This window comes from Platalea leucorodia (assembly GCF_965183815.1).
Source record: "Platalea leucorodia genome assembly, chromosome: 17".
In the NCBI taxonomy this organism is placed as follows: domain Eukaryota; kingdom Metazoa; phylum Chordata; class Aves; order Pelecaniformes; family Threskiornithidae; genus Platalea; species Platalea leucorodia.
The window spans coordinates 5896179-5915236 of record NC_138839.1 but is presented as its reverse complement, the minus strand read 5'-3'; the positions used below and the strand labels follow the sequence as shown (position 1 = coordinate 5915236).

Here is a 19058-nt window from a genome sequence, read left to right as displayed (position 1 = left end):
TCTTGTGCCCGCCGCCGCGGCTCTGCCCTGGCCGGGGGCGCGGGGGCCCGGCGGCCCCGCCCCACGTGGCCCGGGGGCTCCGGCCGCCCTAGCCTGCTGCCACCGCCGTCACCGCCGCCCTGTCCAATGGGGGCGCGGCGACGCCCGGCCCGCCAATAGGGGCGCGGCGGCGGCGCGCGCTGGCGGCCGGGGGGCGGGGCGGCGCGTGGGCCCCTCTGCTCGGCTCCCGCGCCGGCGGGGTCAGGCGGCGGCGGCGGCCGGGCCGGGATGGAGCGCGGGGCGGCGGCGCTGATCCGTGAGGGCTGGTTCCGCGAAACGTGCCGGCTGTGGCCGGGGCAGGCCATGTCGCTGCAGGTGGAGGAGCTCCTGCACCACCAGCGCTCCCGCTACCAGGAGATACTCGTCTTCCGCAGGTGCGGCGCGGCCGGGAGGGCGCCCCGGGGCGGCGGCGGAGGCGGGGGGGGGGGGGGGGTTGCGGCGCCCAGCGCCATGCGGCGAGGCCTGGTGGCGGGGGAGCGCGGCCCCGGGCCCGGGCCGGCTCCAACCCCGCTTCCCCGCTCTGCCCAGCACCACCTACGGCAACGTCCTGGTCCTGGACGGGGTGATCCAGTGCACGGAGCGGGACGAGTTCTCCTACCAGGAAATGATCGCCAACCTGCCCCTCTGCAGCCACCCCGACCCCCGCAAGGTGAGTCGTCCCCGGCCCCCTCCGCGGGGTCTCCCCAGCCGGGGCCTGCGAGCCGGCCCCGGGGCCCGCAGACCGGCCCCCGTCCTTCCTTCAGGGCTGCCGCGGCCAGAGGCCGGCGCGGGCTGTCGTTTCTGGCGCACCCACGCTGGGCGCTTGACAGAAGCAGCCCTCGTAGGCCCCCGGAGCGCATCTCCAAGCGCCAGGGCAGGAGGAGCCCGGAGGGCTGCTGGGTTTCGAGCCGTTCTCTTTAGGCCACGCTGTGAAAGTTCCCCCGTGAGCTGACCCCGCTGACGGCCGGTTTTCTGCCCTCTCCTCTCCCAGGTGCTGATCATCGGTGGCGGTGACGGGGGAGTGCTGCGAGAGGTGGTGAAACACCCGACCGTGGAGTCTGTGGTGCAGTGCGAAATCGATGAGGTGCGTTGGGCTCCCAGCTGCGTGGAGGTGCCCCGGGGCTTCGGCCAGACGGGCAGGCTGCCCAGCAAAAAGCAGCCCTACTTCACAGCATCCACAGGAGCTGCTGCTTCACCTGCTGTCCCTTGTCAGCAGCGAGTGCATTTGCTGCCGCTTCTGCTGGCGTGACACTGACAGCGCCACCTCTTTGCCTTACGAGTCATCTACGTGGCAGCTGGCTGCCTCTTGCATGTGATTTCTTTCACACACGTATGGCAGAGGCCCTTCCAGGCCAGCGTGGGCCAAGCGTGGGATCTGGAGAAGGAGAGCTCTGGCTTTGTGAAGGTGCTGCTTTTTCCTCTCCCCTGATGCAGAACAGAGTGCTGCCCCTGCCAGAGGAGGATGGTCGCTTTGTTAAGCAGCCTCCTGCGACTTAAAGCAGGAAATAAGCGGGGGGTATTTGTTTCTGTGATAGATGGGTTGGTCCTCCTCCTCTCGGTCGGTTTGTTCTGATATTTTACTTTCTTAGAAAGTTTTGCTGTCTCCTCAAAGCGAGGCTGTATGAGGAATGGGAAATGCTGCCACACGAGACTCTGTACGCTATCTGCCAAGCTAAGTAGGCATATGCGCCTGGTTTTGAACAAGCACTGCCCGACACCAGCATATTTTTTTGTTTCTGCCAGCTGTGAGAAGCTGGTAGCGTTCAGTAGAGTTGCTGGGCCTGGGGCAGCGGCTGTCTAACCATTGTAGCTGGTTTAGAGAGAAAACTATCTTATAAGGGGATTGCTATAATGACTATAGAGTAGAGGTGGGAATATTTCTCATCTTGCATCCACAAACCTGCTGGCATGGTTTTATTTAGGAAGAAAAAAAGAAGTCTTTAGTTCAGATCACCTCTGCAAGTGATGTCCGCAGGGAAAAGGAGCAGAGAGCAGTCAGATCTGTAATCGTATCCTCTTAGCTCCTCAGGGAGCTTTTGAAGCTCCAAGTCCTTCTTGTTGAGTTTGGCAAGGACAGACCAACAGTGTCACTGAACCTTGAGGCCATAGGAAAGGGCTGAGTGTAGCTTGTTGGCTGAAGATGCTGACAGCTCTGGAGTAGCTAGCTAGCTAGCGAGTTGGATTTGTGCTGAAGGCATGGAAGGAAATGACTCATTGTGCTGTTCTTTCAGCTGCAGCTGCACAGTAGCCTGAGAAGTAGCTCCTTGTAGTGCCCACTGACCCACTTGTGCTCTCTGTGTTGCAGGATGTGATCCAGGTATCTAAGAAATACCTCCCAGGGATGGCAGTGGGGTATTCCAGCGCTAAGCTGACCTTGCATGTGGGAGATGGTTTTGAGTTCATGAAACAAAATCAAGAAGCCTTTGATGTGATTATCACAGACTCGTCTGACCCCATGGGTAAGAATTCTGGCCATAAAAGGGTACTGCTTTCCACACTCCCTCTCCTTTTCTCTTCTGCCTACCTCCTGGAAGTAATGCCAGCCTGCCCAGGCTCCTTTCAAGTGAAAAGACTGTCACTCACTTGGTTCTTTTGGTAGAGAAAGGGAAGGATGAAGACCAGAAAATTGTATTAGCAAGGCTTCAAGCCAGCTGTCACGTTTTTGTCCTCAAAATTCAACTCCAGCAGCTATTGCTTCTGGTAGAGAGTTGATCCTTGAGTCCAGTAATCCCATGGGGGATACAGCACCATGCTGGCAAAGACAGCTTTGCACATGTGTCCGCTAATGAAGCAGTGGCTCACATGCTGTTGGTGTAGCTGCCTAGCCTAAAGATGGCTGTAGTGAGGTTGCTCTGTTTCTGAAGGGGAAAGCTGAGGTAGAGAGGGACCAAATATAGTTATGGTGCCTCATTTTAGGGACCTAATGGCGAGTGCCTGAGTCACTTTCACTCTTGCTATAGTCAACACAGAGAGAGGTGTCTCTAAAAGGCAGTCTGGAGCAGGAGTTGAGTTTAAAAAATGCTCACTGAAGCAAGCGGCAGCTGCTAGGACTTTCTTTGATAAAGGTCCTGGGCTTGCTATTGAGCAAAACTAAAATCCTGATGGTTCTGCTGCACTAGGTACAGGCTGGGGTTCACCCAAGGTCAAAACTTTTTGCTTCCAGATTCTCTCCAACACTTGTGATCACTGAGAAGCCATTTGAAACGGCTCTTCTCCAGAGCAGTCCCTGTGCAGTCTGGGTGTTCAGAAAACTCTTAGAAGCCTACCCTCTAAGTCTCTCTAGACATCTCTCTTTACTCGCTTTTCTCCTAGGTCCTGCAGAAAGCTTATTCAAAGAATCCTACTACCAGCTGATGAAGACAGCGCTGCGAGAAGATGGGATTCTCTGCTGCCAAGGTGAGGATGCTGTCTCTGGGCAGAGGCGGATGCCAGATTGTTGCATGGAAAGTGTGAGGCACAAAGGGGACTCTCTTCTTGGGGAGACATGACGCAGGGAGTGAAATCCATTTCAGCTCCCAGGTACAGGAGTGTTTTTGATCTGTGTACATCAACTCGTTAACTGCTGGACTGCGCTTAGCAAAACTGGTGGAAGGGTCTTATCTTGCCTTTGAAACCGCATGAGCTGTGCAGAGTAGAGCAGGTTTGGACTTGGAACGACTGTTAACCTGGCACAGGCCTTTGCAGGGAAGAGGGCAGCTCTCACCTTGCATCCTGTCTTCCTTTCTCCCTGTAGGTGAGTGCCAGTGGCTGCACCTGGATCTCATTAAGGAGATGCGTCAGTTCTGCAAGTCTCTGTTCCCTGTTGTGGAATATGCCTATTGCACCATCCCCACGTATCCCAGCGGGCAGATTGGCTTCATGCTCTGCAGCAAGAACCCGGTGAGTTTCAGGCACCTGAAGTGCCCTTTTCCACTCCGTGAAAGGACCTGCAGCGCCTGCCTCAGGCTCTCCCTTACAGAGCTTGAGCTGTTGCACTGAGCGCTCTCTCCCAGCTGTGGGGCCTCTAGACTCACGCTGGGCCCTGGCTCTGCCAGCCCAGGGCCCCAGAGCTGCAATGCAGCTTGCTCAGTGCTGAATGAAGTGCAGAACTGACCAGTAATGTAACCAATTGCCTTAGAAAAGGACCAGGTTTTCTCTCTAGTACATCAAACTTGGGAGGGAGGAGGAAGCCACTACCAGTTTCCAGAGCCTGTTAAGGCTTTGGCTTATTGATGCTGGCTGTTATAAAGCAGGCACCTGCTTGATAAGAATCAGCTTGTGACTGGTAATCTGCTCGTACAGAGGCCTGCACGTAAGAGTCAGTGTTAGGATGTGGGCTGGTAACTCTGTGTCAGACCACTGAGGTCTGCTCTCTTCCCAATCTGCTGCATTACAGCAAGCCTGTAATGCAACTGTCGCATTGGTTCAGGGAGCCAGTGGCACTTCTGCTGCTGTATTTTATTTATCTGGGGCACTGGCAGCATGCACTGTGCCTGGCTTAACACAGATGTGGATTCTCCTCTTGAGAGCAAAAGCGTTGCTTCTTAGATGCTCAGGCACAGTCTGACAGCTTCATCTGGCACATGGCTCACATGCAGTCTGACCTCATACGCTGACATCTGTGAATAAGGGCTAGTCACACGAAGTACGGAGCGTAAACTCTAGCCCGTGGGGCTGGAGCTGTGCAGAACCTTTGACTTCATACTGGAACAGAAAGTCATCTGTTTTCCTGTGAGTCCTCTTGGTTCTCTGCCATGAATCAGGATGCCTGTCACACAGCCTTTTGCTTGTTACCCAAACGCCACAGAGCTACCTGGCTTCTTTATTGCAGAACACAAATTTCCGGGAGCCCGTGCAGCAGCTCTCACAGCAACAAGTAGAGGAGAGGAGTCTGAAATACTACAACTCTGACATTCATCGGGCAGCTTTCATTCTACCAGAGTTTGCACGGAAGGTAAGCGAGGCTGCGCTGCTATTCCTCCATCAAGGATAAGGTACGACTTTCCTTCGGCAGGAGTGGGAGTATACAGGACTGAGGATTTCCTGCAGCCCTAAAGGCTTCTGTGAGCAAGTCGGAGCAGGACGGCATTTTGTATGACATAGCAGAGTATGAGTCAGTCTGGGAAGAGTAGAGTTCGGTTTGGAACTGTTCTTTGTGTTGCTGTCCCATGCCTTCATGGCAGATCACTCCTACTTCACCTACCAAAACTAAGTCCAAGAGCCTGCAGAGTTTGGTGTTTCCCATTCTGTGCTCCCAAAGTCTTAGATAAAATGTGGCGGTGGTTTCCAGCGCAAACCAGAGGGTAAAGAAAGGATGCTCTAGCGTAGTCTGCCTTCTTGAAGGATAGTCTGTATTCCTGCATCATTCCGTCATCTCCTAACTGGGTTGCAGTTGCAGGTTCCAGAAAAAACCTCCTCAGAGCATCCTAGGGACGAAGGCAAATGCCATGGTTGCATTTCAGAGCCACGTTTCTGTTGAGGACTGGTAGAGCTGCAGCAGGTCCATCCTGACACTTTTTTGTCTTTGGCTGTCTCCAGGCCCTGAGCGATGTGTGAGCCTGAGAAGCTGCTTCCTTCCTTCAAGTTGGACCCTGAGATCGTCAGTGATGTGGTGGGGACCTTCCCAGCAGACTGCAGATTTGCTCTCCACTGTGTGGGATTGTTTAACCCTTTGCCAGCCAACATTCCTTTTGATGATGTGTTAAAAGATGATGGGGCATAAGCCAGATAAGACTATTGAAAAGGTCCAGTGACTTATTGCGTGAGGTCAAAACTGTTCTTTCCAGTGCTGGAAACGTAAGATGTCTTTTTCCTTTCTCTCCTCCCTGCACCCATTCTAAATTCTCCCCTCCCTGTGCCCACCTCCACCCCCTGCAACTGACATGATATATTTATAACTGACATGTATTTCTGTCTGGTGATCTTCTGAAACCTGGGAAGAATCCAGAAGAGTCACTGACTCAGCCTTAAGCACAGAGAGCGAGAGCTTTGTGCGCAGAGTTAGCTTGCTCTCTCCTAATAGGAGCTCCCTGCTGCTGAGACGTTTTGACTGGTAACGGGTCTGAGCCTTCATGTCCCACTGCCCTTCTGTGACACCTGCACTGTTCTGCAGCACAGTTGGAGAAGTCACAGTGCAAACTGTTGCCATTCACAATAGGTCTCCCTCCAACCCTGATGGAGTAGCAGTATTAAACACCAGCCAGGCAGGCTGGCAGCAAAGTCTTGTGGCTTTTTTTTTTTTTTTTTTTTTTTTAAATTGGTTGGAAACAGAAGTGCTGAGGTACTAACAGGCTGACTCCTGTTCTTACCTCTGCCATCAGAGTGGTTCCAAAGAATGTTTATCAATATGGTGATAGGCGCTTTATATATATAAATATAAATATATATATATAAAAAACAAACCTTAGATCCATTGCCTGCTGTTAAGTACTGATGTTGGGGAGTCAGTGGTGCTGACAAATCTCTCATCTCAGTCATGCTGGGATGCCTCAGGCCTGGGTATTTGCTAGTCCTTAGGAGGCATCATTACTTCTAATGCTGCCCCCAGAATCCCCAGATGCATAAGTTGTTTTTTGTTGTACTCTGTTGTGAGATGGATCTGCCTCCACTTCTTTACTTTTGTTTTAAAGACTCCGTACCACCGCTGTGCAGTGGGTATCTTCCCAGCACAACCACTGTGCGGTTGTCACTCCTTTGCAATGAATTAAACACTCGGCTCTGGTTAAGGTGACATCAGTGTGGGTCGGTGTGCTTCTTTGGGGAAAGTGGGGGTGGAAACAGAGATCCTGAAAGTTTGCTGTGCTTGTCAGAAAACATCCAGGGGCGCTCTGTAGTTGGTCTGACTTCCTCTCTCCCTTGTCTCTAGGGATGACAAGTTACCATCAAAAATAAGCTCTGAAGAGTGATCCCATTGCATGTTTTGTATTGTAACCTGACTGCGTAAGAGCTCCAGCTTCTGTCATCCTCTATGCTACAGAAGTACCCTCTATCCAAGCTATTCTCTTGTCCAAATGCTGCCTCTAGTACAGCTTTCTAAGCTGTTTTCTAGCTGTCCATCTCCCTGCTAGCATCACGTAATTCCTGTCAATCACTGGCCCCACTCCGTTGTACCATCCTTTCCTCTGCAAAAATTGCAGTGGCTTAGTGGCTCTGAGGGCCTGAACTCAAGCTGAACAGGCTGGGAACAGTCGCTAGGTGGCATCAGGAGAAGACAAAAAAGCTCCTTCTGAGGAAGGCTTTTTGGCTTGATAAGAGAAAACTAGAAGGAGCAGACTGTTGCAAAGGCTGGGGTTGGGCTTTACCATAATTGTGACCCTACAAAGAGCATAGGTGGTGCAGCCCCTGTGTGCCTACAGCAAGGGACTTCTGTGGTGTCAGTACCAACCCTCCTACTTTCTCCCCTTTCTGATGAGACTTACCACTTCTTTCCCCATGCCCCCTTCTACTACCAGTATCAGTACAGTTTCTTTGTGGTCATAAGGGTTTGCAAAGCATTGCTAAGCTGCAGAGCTGAGTCTAGATCTCCTTTGTATTCTTGTGTTGAGAAGATTAAACCCATGTTGTTTCTTTAACTGTCTGAGTAGCTGTCTCCTTTCTCCCACAGCTACTGATTAGTTAGGGCTATTGAGGCATTTTCATTGCTCAACTCTTGTACTTTTACTATAAAGAGCAGGCCAGTAATGGAGGCTGGTTCTAGCTGCTCCTGTTTAAATTGCTGAGCACCCTCAACCCCATTCAGCCCTCTGGCACTTTTGCTGCCCTGGAATGGGAATCAAGACCAGGACTGTAGTCCAGGAAGGCCTTAGAGCAGCTGCCAACTAGTAACAAGTTCAAGCCTTCCACCCACCCTTGGTGAGTACAACAATGCCCAGGAGGGAAAGAGCTTCCTCAAACCTGTTACTAGCCCCCACGCAGCTAGTTATTCCTTCTGTTTCTCTGAGCTCGCTCCAAATTTGTAAGTTCAGTGAGCGGCCAGTGATGAGAGCAGGAAGACAAGGCTGTTTGCCATCTAAGTCACACATACTCTGTCCCCGTAGGGTCCTATATATAGTTTCTGAGTAACTCCAAATCACTGTTCTTTACTGGCAGGTTCAAATACTTCAGTGCCTTGCAACAGACAGAGATCAGTGCCTGAATCAAGCACTCATTAACAGTGCAGCAAGCGAGGGAGCAAGAGTTTGTGCATCTATAGCTAGTTCCACCTGAGTGCTTTGTGACTGTTGGTCACCCCTGTGCTGAGAGCTGCCACAAGGTCTACATGCTGTTTAAGCTGCTAGAATGGTATTTGGCATGGCAGTCATCTCTCGGGCAACTGAGTCTACAGATTGATTATCCCTTCCACAAGTGTATGAGGTCTGAGCTGTTACACTGCAGGCTGCTGTGGCCAAGGACGCTGGGGATTGAAAAGAGACTGGCGATTTGGGTAGTGCCCAACAGGAGAAAACTAATGGGGCCCCATATAGAATTGAGCACTGAATGCTCAAAAGCAATCTTTGCAGCGTCTCCAGGTGGGCAACTAAAATACTTGAGTAACTTTTTTGGAGATGTAGCTGGCTTTTCCCCAAGGCTAGTCAAGCGAGGCTGTTTATAAGCAAAGATCCATAAAGATGTTTGTCTAGACATGCTGCAGTCATGTTCCAGCATCTTATTAAGCTAGGAGCATATGAACAGGGATAGGCTTTGTCCCAAGTAATGTACAATGTAGTATCAGTCCGAGCAGGTGGAGACAAGCGAGGGAACAGAGCTTGATGGGCTTTAGCACATAAATTGCTTAAGCTTCTTGGCGCCTTTTGAACTGTGTCAGACTCCCTGCTCTGTGCTTTACTCATTGAAATAACTCAATTTTTAGAAGTTCAGAAAAGAGCTTAAAAAAAATTAAGAGAAATCTTTTGCCTGTATCTCTTGAGCCTTTTCAGCCAGTTAATTGGCATGAGTGTCGTATTCATCCAGAGCTAATGTTATCAAGGCCTGGCTGAATTATTGATGGAGCTTGGCTGGAGCAAAGGACTGCTGAAGTCAGAATGGCACTTCATCTTTCATCAGAGAACAGCAGCCTCAGTAAGCAAACAGTCAGAAAAGTAATAACAAGTGCCACCAAGTTCAGGGAGAGGGAAGTTCTTCTGATAAAATGGTGGGGGAAGAAGAGGGAAGTGTGTGGACAAAAGCATGAAACAGGAGCTCAGGTCTAGTAAAAGAGTCAGACAAAATGTTGTTAAAAAGTAAGATGAGAAATTTAACCAAGTTAAATAATGAGAAGTCTAGGTGATGCTCTTTCCTGGTCACGTATGGGATGGAGTTTAAGTGCTTTTAAAATATGCAAAAGGTGGGGAATTAGAGCCAGGGACTCTCAATTATAGCACAGTGATGTGTGAAGCAGATAAAGGCGGGGGAGATTCTTATGAATGTTAGGGATCTCGGTGGCAGGCCTTTCAGGGATGCCAGTTTCGTAGCTAATGGGGTCTGAAGTGCCGGTGGTGAGGACTGAGGGCTGGCTGGAGCAGGGGCCTGCCCTCTCCTTGGTACTGAACGGCTGCTGCAGCAGCCCACAGCCAGGCATTTCTGAGAAGGAGTTTGCTTAACAAAGCTAATTCTGGGTTAAGGGCAAGATGATGTATGTGATGACCCTGCATGTGTTTCATCCCCCTGCAGCCGTAGGAGAGGAGTAACCAGAACCCCACAGTACATGGAGCGCATGAATTCCTGTTTAAAGCTCTCCCAGCCAAGCTGCGGTGCTGGCAGTCCCGTGTGTTAATGTCCCTGGTGAGGTCTTTCTGACTGATTTCCCACAAGGCGCAGCACGTATGTGATCCCTCAGGAAATCCAAATGGTAAAGAAACATTTCCATCCAAGTCTTGTCCCGCCAATCTTGCCATCAACGGGACGAGTCTGGTGTAACAGAGCTCAGTTCCTATGTTAGTGGGCAGTAACCCCAGGTGTCCTCAGCCTGCTTCACAGCCTGAAATGCCTCCTACTTGGAGCCAGGCAAAACATTTTCAGTGGAACATAGTGAAATAGAAGTGTTTCATAGCATGCAGTTATTTTTGAGGAAGATTTTTGGTGGAATAACTGAAATGTTTAACTTTGCATGCATTTTAAAATAACAGAAGGTTTTGAGCATACCACTGAAGCATTACACTCACCCTCCCTTCATCCTCCTGCAGTCCCTTTGGGGTCGACAGACAGAGAAGGTAGCACAACTCCCCCCGCTCCACCCCCCTAGAGAGCTGTAACAGGCTTGTAGTCGTGCGTGCTCTGACAGCAGCATCCCTGCGGTACTCCCCTCCTCCTCCCTGCACCTGCTCTGCAGCTCTTATCAGAGATGAGTGGGAGCAGTAGGCTCCAGCCCACGCTCACGCAGTCTATTCCTTCGGTTTGTTAGATTAGTGCCGATGAAAAGCCATGGCTGGAACGGCCACCTGCATGCTTCTCGGGGGCCCCTGGGGAGCGCAGTGCGAGGGAATACTGCAAGCCTGGCCTGATAAATGAGCTGTGATTTCAGGCCCATGAACAAATTAGTTTCCCCTTCCAGGAAGGCTCACAACTGTCAGCTGACTATTGCTTTATTTATTGCATTGCCCTTTGCAACTAGGGACTCTTGAGGGCAGAGAGAAAAGGTTCCAATGACAGGAAAGCAGAAGCATTTGGACCCTTGCTTCAGCTGCAGCTGAGTGCTTCACCTTTGGGACCCAGACTTTGTTCTGGAAGCCTGATGCAATTCTGCTACATGGTGATCTGAACCCAGACCAGGCAACAAATGGGCAGAAGATGGCAAATATCCAGGTCATAGAGGAAAGCAACTGAGAAATTATCTCGTTCCTTAATGTGGCATTTGGTGCCAGACATAGTCTTAGCTTTTGTATTCCAGCAATGCCCAGTCTTCGCTGCTGTACAGACACACTGAGGAGAGGTCAGGGACCTCTTTCTTGAAAGATAAAACCTCTCCTATGGCATGTTGCTTGTGCATCCTTAATCACAAAAAGATGGAGGTTGTCTTATGTGATTGTGTAAGCATATTCTGCTGTACTTCTGAACCCACTCTGCATCTCTGCTGAAGCCATGCTAACTGTGAGCCAAAATCCTTGGATAGCCAGGCCTTTTCAAGTTACTGTATGCTGAACTTCCTTCTGGAGCATCCCCACCCTTACCAGGTTCCCATGGATGTGTTCACGGCTATGCTGATTTCAGACAGATCTACCCTCACTGTAAAGTGGTAGAAACCCACTCAGACCATGTGCAACTCCAGACAGAAGACAGCATCAAGGAAGAAGACTTCTCAAGGGGTAAGTCAGATAACGGAGAGAGAAAGCGATAAGAGGAAATCAAGGAAAGAATTGTCAGAAATGTTTATTTCTCCAAGGGAAGACCTTTAACCTTTCCTGTACAGAGTGATAAGCATTTAAGGGTTGGCAAAAAAAATGACTGGGGCCTTCTTAAAGGTCAGACAGCCAATGCGACAGGGAACACTAGGAGTAAGGTACGATTCCGGTGCTATATGTTGAACTCTTTCCAGTTACTAAAAAGAGCAAATTTTATCGCCACAGAGTTATTCTGCTTCCTTTGGAGAAGGAGATGGTGCTAGAGCCTATGATGGGGAGGTGGTCAGCAGTGGTGGTAGCAGAACCAGCAGGGTCTCTGCAAAGGGGCCAGAGGACCAGAGCTTGAGGAGTACAGACCAATGTAGGGTAAGCAGCAGGAGGAATGTGAGAAAAGGGAAGGGCACCAGGGAAGATGGAGGAATCTGGAAAAGAGGTGTCTGATATTGAGGGATGCTGTAGCAGAGCCTGGAGGGAACTTGTTTGGATTTAGAGATCCAGTCCTACTGTGGGCACTAGAGCGTACGTGCTTTGATGTGTCCCTACTCCCCTCCCTCCCAGCTGGGAAGAGACACCCAGCCTTGCCCAGGCTAGAAGTACAGGTTTTGGCTGCGCTGTGCTCGTCAGCAGGTCCACAGGTTTGGTGGTGGCAGAAACCTTCTCCAAAGCCAACCCCCTCAAGAGGTAACAATTATTTTATTACTGCTGTTTAATCCCAGGACAGATTCACGGCAGCCTGGTCACTGTTTACACCCTTGTGGGCCTCCCCAGAAGCTGACCTCTGGCTCAGCACATCATCCCTTTTTTGGCAGAAGAGCATTGTCATACTTGTGACCCCATTCTCTCAATGAAGCTTTATAGAAAACAGCCCATTCAGAAGGCAAAGCTGCAAACAAAACCATATTTATTAGAGCAAGCAGTTTGGTTAGACCAGATGGCCCCCAGCACACTTCTGCTGTCTGTCTAGCTTTTGGGCTAGTAGGCCCACAAGGTTTAGCCCTGCCTCATAACCAACAGTACGGGATTCACCTTCTGCCTGCCTGTCAGCCCAGGCACATCTCACCCTCACAGGTACCTGCCCTTCGTTCCTCTTGAGCAACCAAGTGTGCTTTCTCCATTTGCTATTCTCCCACTTTTACCTCTCCTGGAGCAAATCGGCTGTGGGTCATTTGGCAAGTCCCTGCAATTTGTCTGCTTGCTGGAGCCTGGTACTTCACTGCTCTCTGTCTCGAGCCCCAGACTGGCTGGGAAGTGTTTGACAGAATCCATTATGAAGGGCTAACACAGCAATTCTGATAAACTAGCAAGATCAGTTTAAAAGGAAACAGATAATGTTTCATCTGAAACTGGTGCATGGAAGCCAGCTCTCACAAGGGGGAGGTGGAGGGGTGAGAAACAATGAGGTTACAAAGTTTTCTGAGGAAAATTGATTTCTAGAAATTGCTAGATTGTCCTTTCCTCACAAGTCCATATGACTCAGAAAAGGTTTTTTGTTTGTATCTTTCAGTGCGGGAATCCAGCATTTCTTTTCCAATATGCATGGAAGTGATGGCATCTTTTCCCTCAAGAGCATCCAGGGTGGTGTAACTGGCATTAGGAGCTGGATTATTTGCAGGCAAAGCTTCATCACGCTGTTTCCAGGAACTGTAATGCTGGTAAGTGGTAGAAGTGGGGAACAGGTTTTTCTGCCTTCTGTTCTTAGTTCTGCCACGGCATCCCCTTGGCCAAGTTACCTCCCTGTGGGTTTTTTTTAATGTGCTAAATTAGGATAACAATTTACCTTTTGACTGTAGTTTGTTGTTAGGGTCAGAAGAGGACTTGCCCTGAGGCAAGTGCTTCCGGAGAAAGGGCTAGTGATGAGATGGGATCTTAGCTCTGTCTCTGCACCTCACAGGCATGTGACAGTGGATGCCATCCCCGCATGATGGGGGCAATGCAAAGCAGATAGCAGTGCTTAATAGCACCTTCTGCTGGCCCACAAACGAATCTCACTGGTAGGACAGCATTTTGGGCAAAGGGAGAAGCTTTATTAAGCTATTAACAACTGCTAACCAGAGCTCAGAAATGGTAGGAACTTACTCCAAGCAGCCTGCAGTCATTGCCAGCATGCCATGAGCCTTTTCCTGAAGCCTCACTGAGCAGAGCAGCTCCAGCTCTGGCCAGCCTTTCAGTACTTCGTTTTCCCTTTAATACATTTAAACCCAGCACCTGCAAGTCAGGATTCACTGTGTTGACACTGTGCACAGCCACTTCTGGGATAGGTTCAAGATGTACTGAAACAATACTAGGAACAAAACCCAGTAACCTCCAACTGGCTTCCAGGTAGTCTTACGGACGTTTACAAGACAGATGATATTATTGCATAGCTGCAGCCTGTGTCCCCATGTTACCGTGAAGGGAAAGCCAGGCATATTGGCGTTCCACAGTGAGATGCATCACTGGATGCAGAGATCCAGATCCAAATACCCCTAGAGTCTGCAGCTGTTTGGACACACAGGCTGAGGGTCCAAGCCCATATCTAAGTAGTGGTAGCCAGAAGTTTTACCTCTTCCCTCTGAATCATCTAGCGTTGGCCAGAGGTTTGTGCAAGCTGTTGGCCTATTCTATCCAACATTATGTTCCCAAGCAGAATTCAGCTAACTAGGAGAGGCACAGACAGTGCCTACAATTTCTCGGGGTGAAGAAACAGCATGGTACTGGAGAGTCCCAAGCCTTTGCTTCTTCAGTCTCTGCAGGTCTGGCACATGGAAAGCCCAGAGGCACTGAAGTATCCCACTCAAGCAGCCAAGTGTTAACAACCTCTCCAAAGTCTAATTTGCCTTTGATATAGACTTAATTGTTTGCGTCACCCACTGGGCTAGGGGGAGGGCTATAAAAGGGGCTGCAGCCATTGTCTGAGGCAGAAGAGAGCCCAGAAACAGCTCCCTCTCCCAGTCTTCCTAATTCAGCGCAGTAGTCACAGCCTGTACATCATGCAGCTGGTGGCCAGCCTGGTGTCCGTTCTGCTGCTGGTGTGGAGCGTGAGAGCCACTGCACTGCCCGGAGAAGAGAGACTCGCAATACAGAACACTAGGGTGAGTATAACGCACCCTGTGCAGGAGCTGGGTGAGGTGGGAGCATGCAGAAGCAGGCTGGAGCCAGGAGAGGGGTAATAAGGGCAATTAGGCTTTACCTGATGCAAACAACTCTTCCACCTCTCTATATTCTGAGGCACTACAGCTTCATGCACTGCTGAAGCATGGGCTATTACTACAGCTTACTAGCCAGTTTATTTAGGAAAGTTAGCAGGGCAGATGCCAGAGAGCTGCAAAAGTGAAGTCTGAGCTAAGCAAAGACTGGCAAAAAGAACAGAGCAGAGAGGAAAGGGAAAAGGAGAAAATAATATTGCTGAAAGAGTGCAGCATGAGAGAATAAAGCAGAGTACTAGGGAGGGAGAGAAAAGATACGTAATTGGTAAAATGATCAAGGGAGATGATATTTTAAATAGGACTCATGGGAAGGACAAATGTTTAAAAGATGGGTTCAGTAGGAAAGTAACAGAGGAATAATAAATGAAGTAATTATATCAGAATAAAATTGCTTTTTCCAGAGTAGTATTCACAAGGGGAGTTATACTGACATAGTTCTGCTAGAATAATTACACTCTGAACCAGCACAGCTCTATGCAGTGGCAGAACTTATTATAGCAATATAATTATCCTACCAACTGGCAAAACTCTAATATTATAATGGCTATAGCACTATAATAACTTTGTTTTGCTGGACTATTTCCCTAAGAGGCCAAAGGGGTAGGAAGCAATAGCATAACATAATCACAAGCAAGCGCTCTGTTCCGCTTGCCCTCGCCCCGCAGTTTCCTCACCTGCATGTTCCTTGCCATCCCTGAGGTTCCTCTGAGCTGTGGTTAATCACCCCGCACTCTGCCAGTCCGGTTCACAGCTGTATCCATAAGGCTGCTGTTATTTCAATCCTGCAGAGGAGCTACCCAGAGAAGTGAAGGATTCCAGTGTTGGTTTCAAAGGCACTAACTTCTCCTTTGTGCGTATCCACATCGTTTTTCCTGTCTTAGCGTTGGCTCCAGCTCATCCATCAGTGTCTTACTGCTTCAGGAGTGGGCTCACATCCCATTAACAACAAAACTGGCTGCAAGAAAGAAACATATAGTGTGAGGTGCTAGGGCTAGCATTCTGTTAGAGATCAGGGCTTCTGCAGCTGGCTGGGATTAACCCTTCTGGGGATAACTGTAAACTTTCAGCTGTACATTCTTACAATAACAAATCCAGTACTTAAAAAGTAAACTCTTTGTGGTGCAAATCCTAGCTGTAGGGGAAAAAAGAAACAAGTTGTAGGGAATAAACTGGTAAATAAGGCTTTGGGAAAAATGGATTCAAGCATAATGACTCTTAGTCTTCTACACGCTGTTGCTTACAAAATAATGATATAATAGATATAATGATTCTCTTTAGAGCATTCTACAAACTGAAAAATTGTTAGATACTGATGAACCAATCCCTACAGTCACCACTGCTGTAACTCAGACAAATGTTTTAAGTATGAAGAATATCAGGATTTTACATATAAACCGCCATAAAATGTGTAACAGCGCAAAAGAAAGATCTGCGCATTCTGATGCACTGGTGGATGTAGTACAGGGAATTGAGCAGCTACCCAAAGGAGTGCCACAACCCACCCGTGCTAAGATCTCTAGCTGCTGTGAAAGAGTCTTGGTCTCTTGCAGCTCGGGAACAGCTATAAGCAGAAAGGATGTTAGCAATGGATTAGTGCAGGGGAAGAGCTGCCTAGTTTCACTAAGAGCCACAGCCGATCATGCGTAAGGAATATCCCTTAACAGCAGGCTGAGCTTTGCCTTCCCCACCCCTGAGTCTGAAGCTGCTGGCTCTGCTTGGAGCAGGTTATTTCAAAACATAGCACTTGCAGCTAGGAAACAAGCTTACGAGGAAGACATGACCCAGGAGAGACATTTCGCTGGGTTCCCCAGTCCCAGTCCATCTCCCAAAGGCTCAAGACATTTCTGTACTTGCAGCACAGGAGTAGGAATCAGGACTGGCACAAGCTGGCTTTTATCTTTTCTTCTGCTCCAAACATAGCATGTAATTTTTCTGTGCGTCAGTTTCTCTTGTGTGGAAGCAGGGTTAGTTACTAGAGCTAAGAAAGTGATTAAAAAATATCCATAAACCTTCTGTAATGTAAATTCAAAATAATTGCTGCTGCCTGTATTTATCCATCTTTTGAGTTGCTCACCAAGTGGTCCTTAGCAAATTCTGGTGCTGACAAGAGCCAGAAGATAGATACAGCAGTCCCAGCAGTAAACAAGGCATTTGTGAGAAGTGACATGGAAATGTGTTTCCAAGATTCCCATCTGCATGGGAAACAGGATCTGTTCCTGTCAAACCATCTATCCCAGCTTGTCCCGTACCAGCTGTCTCCGCTAATGAGTCACAGAGACCAGGAATACTCAGGCAAGAGGTAATTCCTCAGATTTGCTGGATGTAAAGTTAAGAGAAACAAGATAACTCACAGCTTATTACTGATGGAAATGCCTCAAGCCCCAAACCACAGGCTGTGCTCTTTTGTATACTGCTGTGGCAGAGGGATGGAGCTCCGCAACTCCTCTTTCATTCTGCCTTCCCTCAAGGTCAGCCTATTGAAATATGGGTGGTTGTTCTTGAAATACAAGCTGCCTGTCTCCACTGATTAAATATTTTGCTCCAGATACTTAGGGTCTCTCTCTCCCCACCAGCCCAGCCCTCTCCTTTGTTATATTTCATTCTCAGCATTTTACAGTGGGTTGCAGCCCCTGGTGCGCTTAATTTAATATTGCTCAGGACTCTGTGCCTCTTCCCTGACCTTCCCACAGCGGATGCTGGGCAGTCAGAGCAGTGAAGGGAGCATGGACTTACTAGGAGAGAAGGCCGTTTGGCATTCAATGAAATTTAATTAGTGCAGGCAGCAAGGGACTTTACAGACAATTCATGCCTATTTGTTAGCAGCTCTTTTCCAGTTATAACATGGCACGTGTGCCTCGCCCCCTCCAGCCGGCTGAGCTGGACAGGGGACAGAAGGGAAGAGTGACCTCTGCAGCCGCAGATTCCCCAGCTCCAGCAGAGCTCTGCCGATGGGAAAAGCATCGGCTCTGAGGCCAGGGCACCAGGGGAGGCAGGGAAATGAGAAGGGACCCCACGGGGGATGTTTGCACACTGCAACAACCCCCTGCCTCGACGGCCGTGGGGGACAGACTCCGTCCGTCACTTTCCCCTGCTCTCTGCCCGCAGGAACAGAGCACAGTCCGGAAAGATGCCATCCTGAAGATGCTGGCGGGCCTGCTGGACAGCGTGGACGCAGGGCGCGAGGCGGCCTCCCCGGACGTGGAAGAGGAGGGCAAGCTGGAGGAGGAGCGGGCGGTGCTGGGGCGGTTTGCCCAGCTATCACAGCGGGACCGCAAGGCCCCCTGCAAGAACTTCTTCTGGAAAACCTTCACCTCCTGCTAGTGCCGCCCGGCCTGGCCCTGCCGGGCCGCCTGCCCGCAAACATCCCCCCCTCCCCTCGGCCGCCCCGTCCCCCGAGCTCCCTTCCTTTTCTTCTCCACCCCTGAGAATAAAGCATGGCGCCTCGGGGACTCGTCTCTGCCTCTCTGCGCCCACCGGGTCGGGCCAGGCCGGGCTGGGGTGGTGCGCGGCCGCAGCGGGGAAGGCGGGCGGGCGCGGCCGCGCAGGGGCCGTCGGGAGCCGTTGGGGGCGGCGGCCATCTTGTGGGGCGGCCATGGAGGGCGGCGGCCATTTTGGAAAGGGGCTTCGCGGCGGCGAGGGGCTGAGCGTGTGCGGCGAGGCTGCGGCGGCCGCTGAGGCGCTCTGCCCCGCCCGGAGGAGCCCCGCGGTGGGAGCAGGGGCGCCGCTGTCCCCTCGGCCTCGGAGGGTCCAGGTAGGTGTCCGCGTTCCCTCTGTGCCAGGGCGGGCAGGGTGAGGCCTCAGGCGCTGTGCCCCGTGGGGAGGCCCCTCTGTGCTAGCCCCCGGTCAGGATAAGGTGCCGTGCTGCGATCTGGAGAGGATGGTTTGGTCCCGGGCATGTGGGAGAGCAGCCCCCTGTGGTCCTTTCCACCCTGGCTGTGACTTGGGGGTGGCTGAGTGAAGCACCCAGGCAGTGTTCGGCAGCTGGGGGTGCAGGGGCCTTGTCTGGGGGTTGCTGGGGGTGTGGGAGGGGGAGATGTGCCCAGAGCCGGGCCCTGGCCCACTTTTGGTTCAGGGCAGGTATCCCCAGAGCAGTTCCCCGGGTGCTCTGGGGCTGCGCCTGCAGCTGAAATGCAGCTGAAACTGATTGAAATAAACCAGCTGGGATCCCGGCCCACAGCTCTGACTCTGCTCTGGTTCTCTCCTGGTTTCTTGGTGTTTTGTCATCTTGCTTAAAAAAACAAAAATGAAACACACCTGATTTCTCTTGCTCATCTTCTTGGGTGCCCTTTGCTGTCTGGAGAGTAGTACGGCCTGTTGTTTTATTTCTTTGGGCTTGCTGAGGAGCTTTTTGAACCTTAGTTTTAGAACTGACAGCGTAGAGGTAAGAAAGGCAGACATGTTTGAGTTCAGCGCAGGTATTTCTCTTTAACGGAGACTGCTGAGGCCTTGATCTCGCATGCTGGCAAAAAAAAAAAAAAAAAAAAAAGTATGTCATTCAGTTGCTCTATTTGCTTTAATTCTTAGCATTAACAAGTTGAGTTTCGGAGCTATATTACGTTGC

General features: G+C 50.5%; 2 protein-coding genes across 4 annotated transcripts; both read left to right on the top strand.

Moving 5' to 3' along the window:
- The first annotated feature begins 247 nt into the window (after positions 1-247).
- On the top strand, positions 248-14405 carry SRM (spermidine synthase). 3 transcript variants are annotated; one of them, XR_014230021.1, is made up of 11 exons: positions 248-413; positions 568-688; positions 1010-1102; positions 2324-2477; positions 3331-3414; positions 3752-3897; positions 4829-4951; positions 5536-5793; positions 6863-11276; positions 12817-12964; positions 14288-14405. XR_014230021.1 is itself a non-coding variant. In XM_082328729.1 (8 exons), exons 1-8 carry the CDS (start codon positions 268-270, stop codon positions 5551-5553), a joined length of 885 nt encoding a protein of 294 aa, XP_082184855.1. In that variant the 5' UTR covers positions 248-267; the 3' UTR covers positions 5554-6760. The 3 variants fall into 3 exon arrangements, 1 of the variants encoding a protein (XP_082184855.1); XR_014230022.1 differs by lacking the exon at positions 14288-14405 and adding an exon at positions 14036-14131; XM_082328729.1 differs by lacking the exons at positions 6863-11276; positions 12817-12964; positions 14288-14405 and having other exon boundaries at positions 5536-6760.
- CORT (cortistatin) lies at positions 14175-17818 on the top strand (the record flags this gene model as incomplete). Its single annotated transcript, XM_082328730.1, has 2 exons — positions 14175-14383; positions 17603-17818. Exons 1-2 carry the CDS (start codon positions 14282-14284, stop codon positions 17816-17818), a joined length of 318 nt encoding a protein of 105 aa, XP_082184856.1. The 5' UTR covers positions 14175-14281.
- Positions 17819-19058: the final 1240 nt, after the last annotated feature.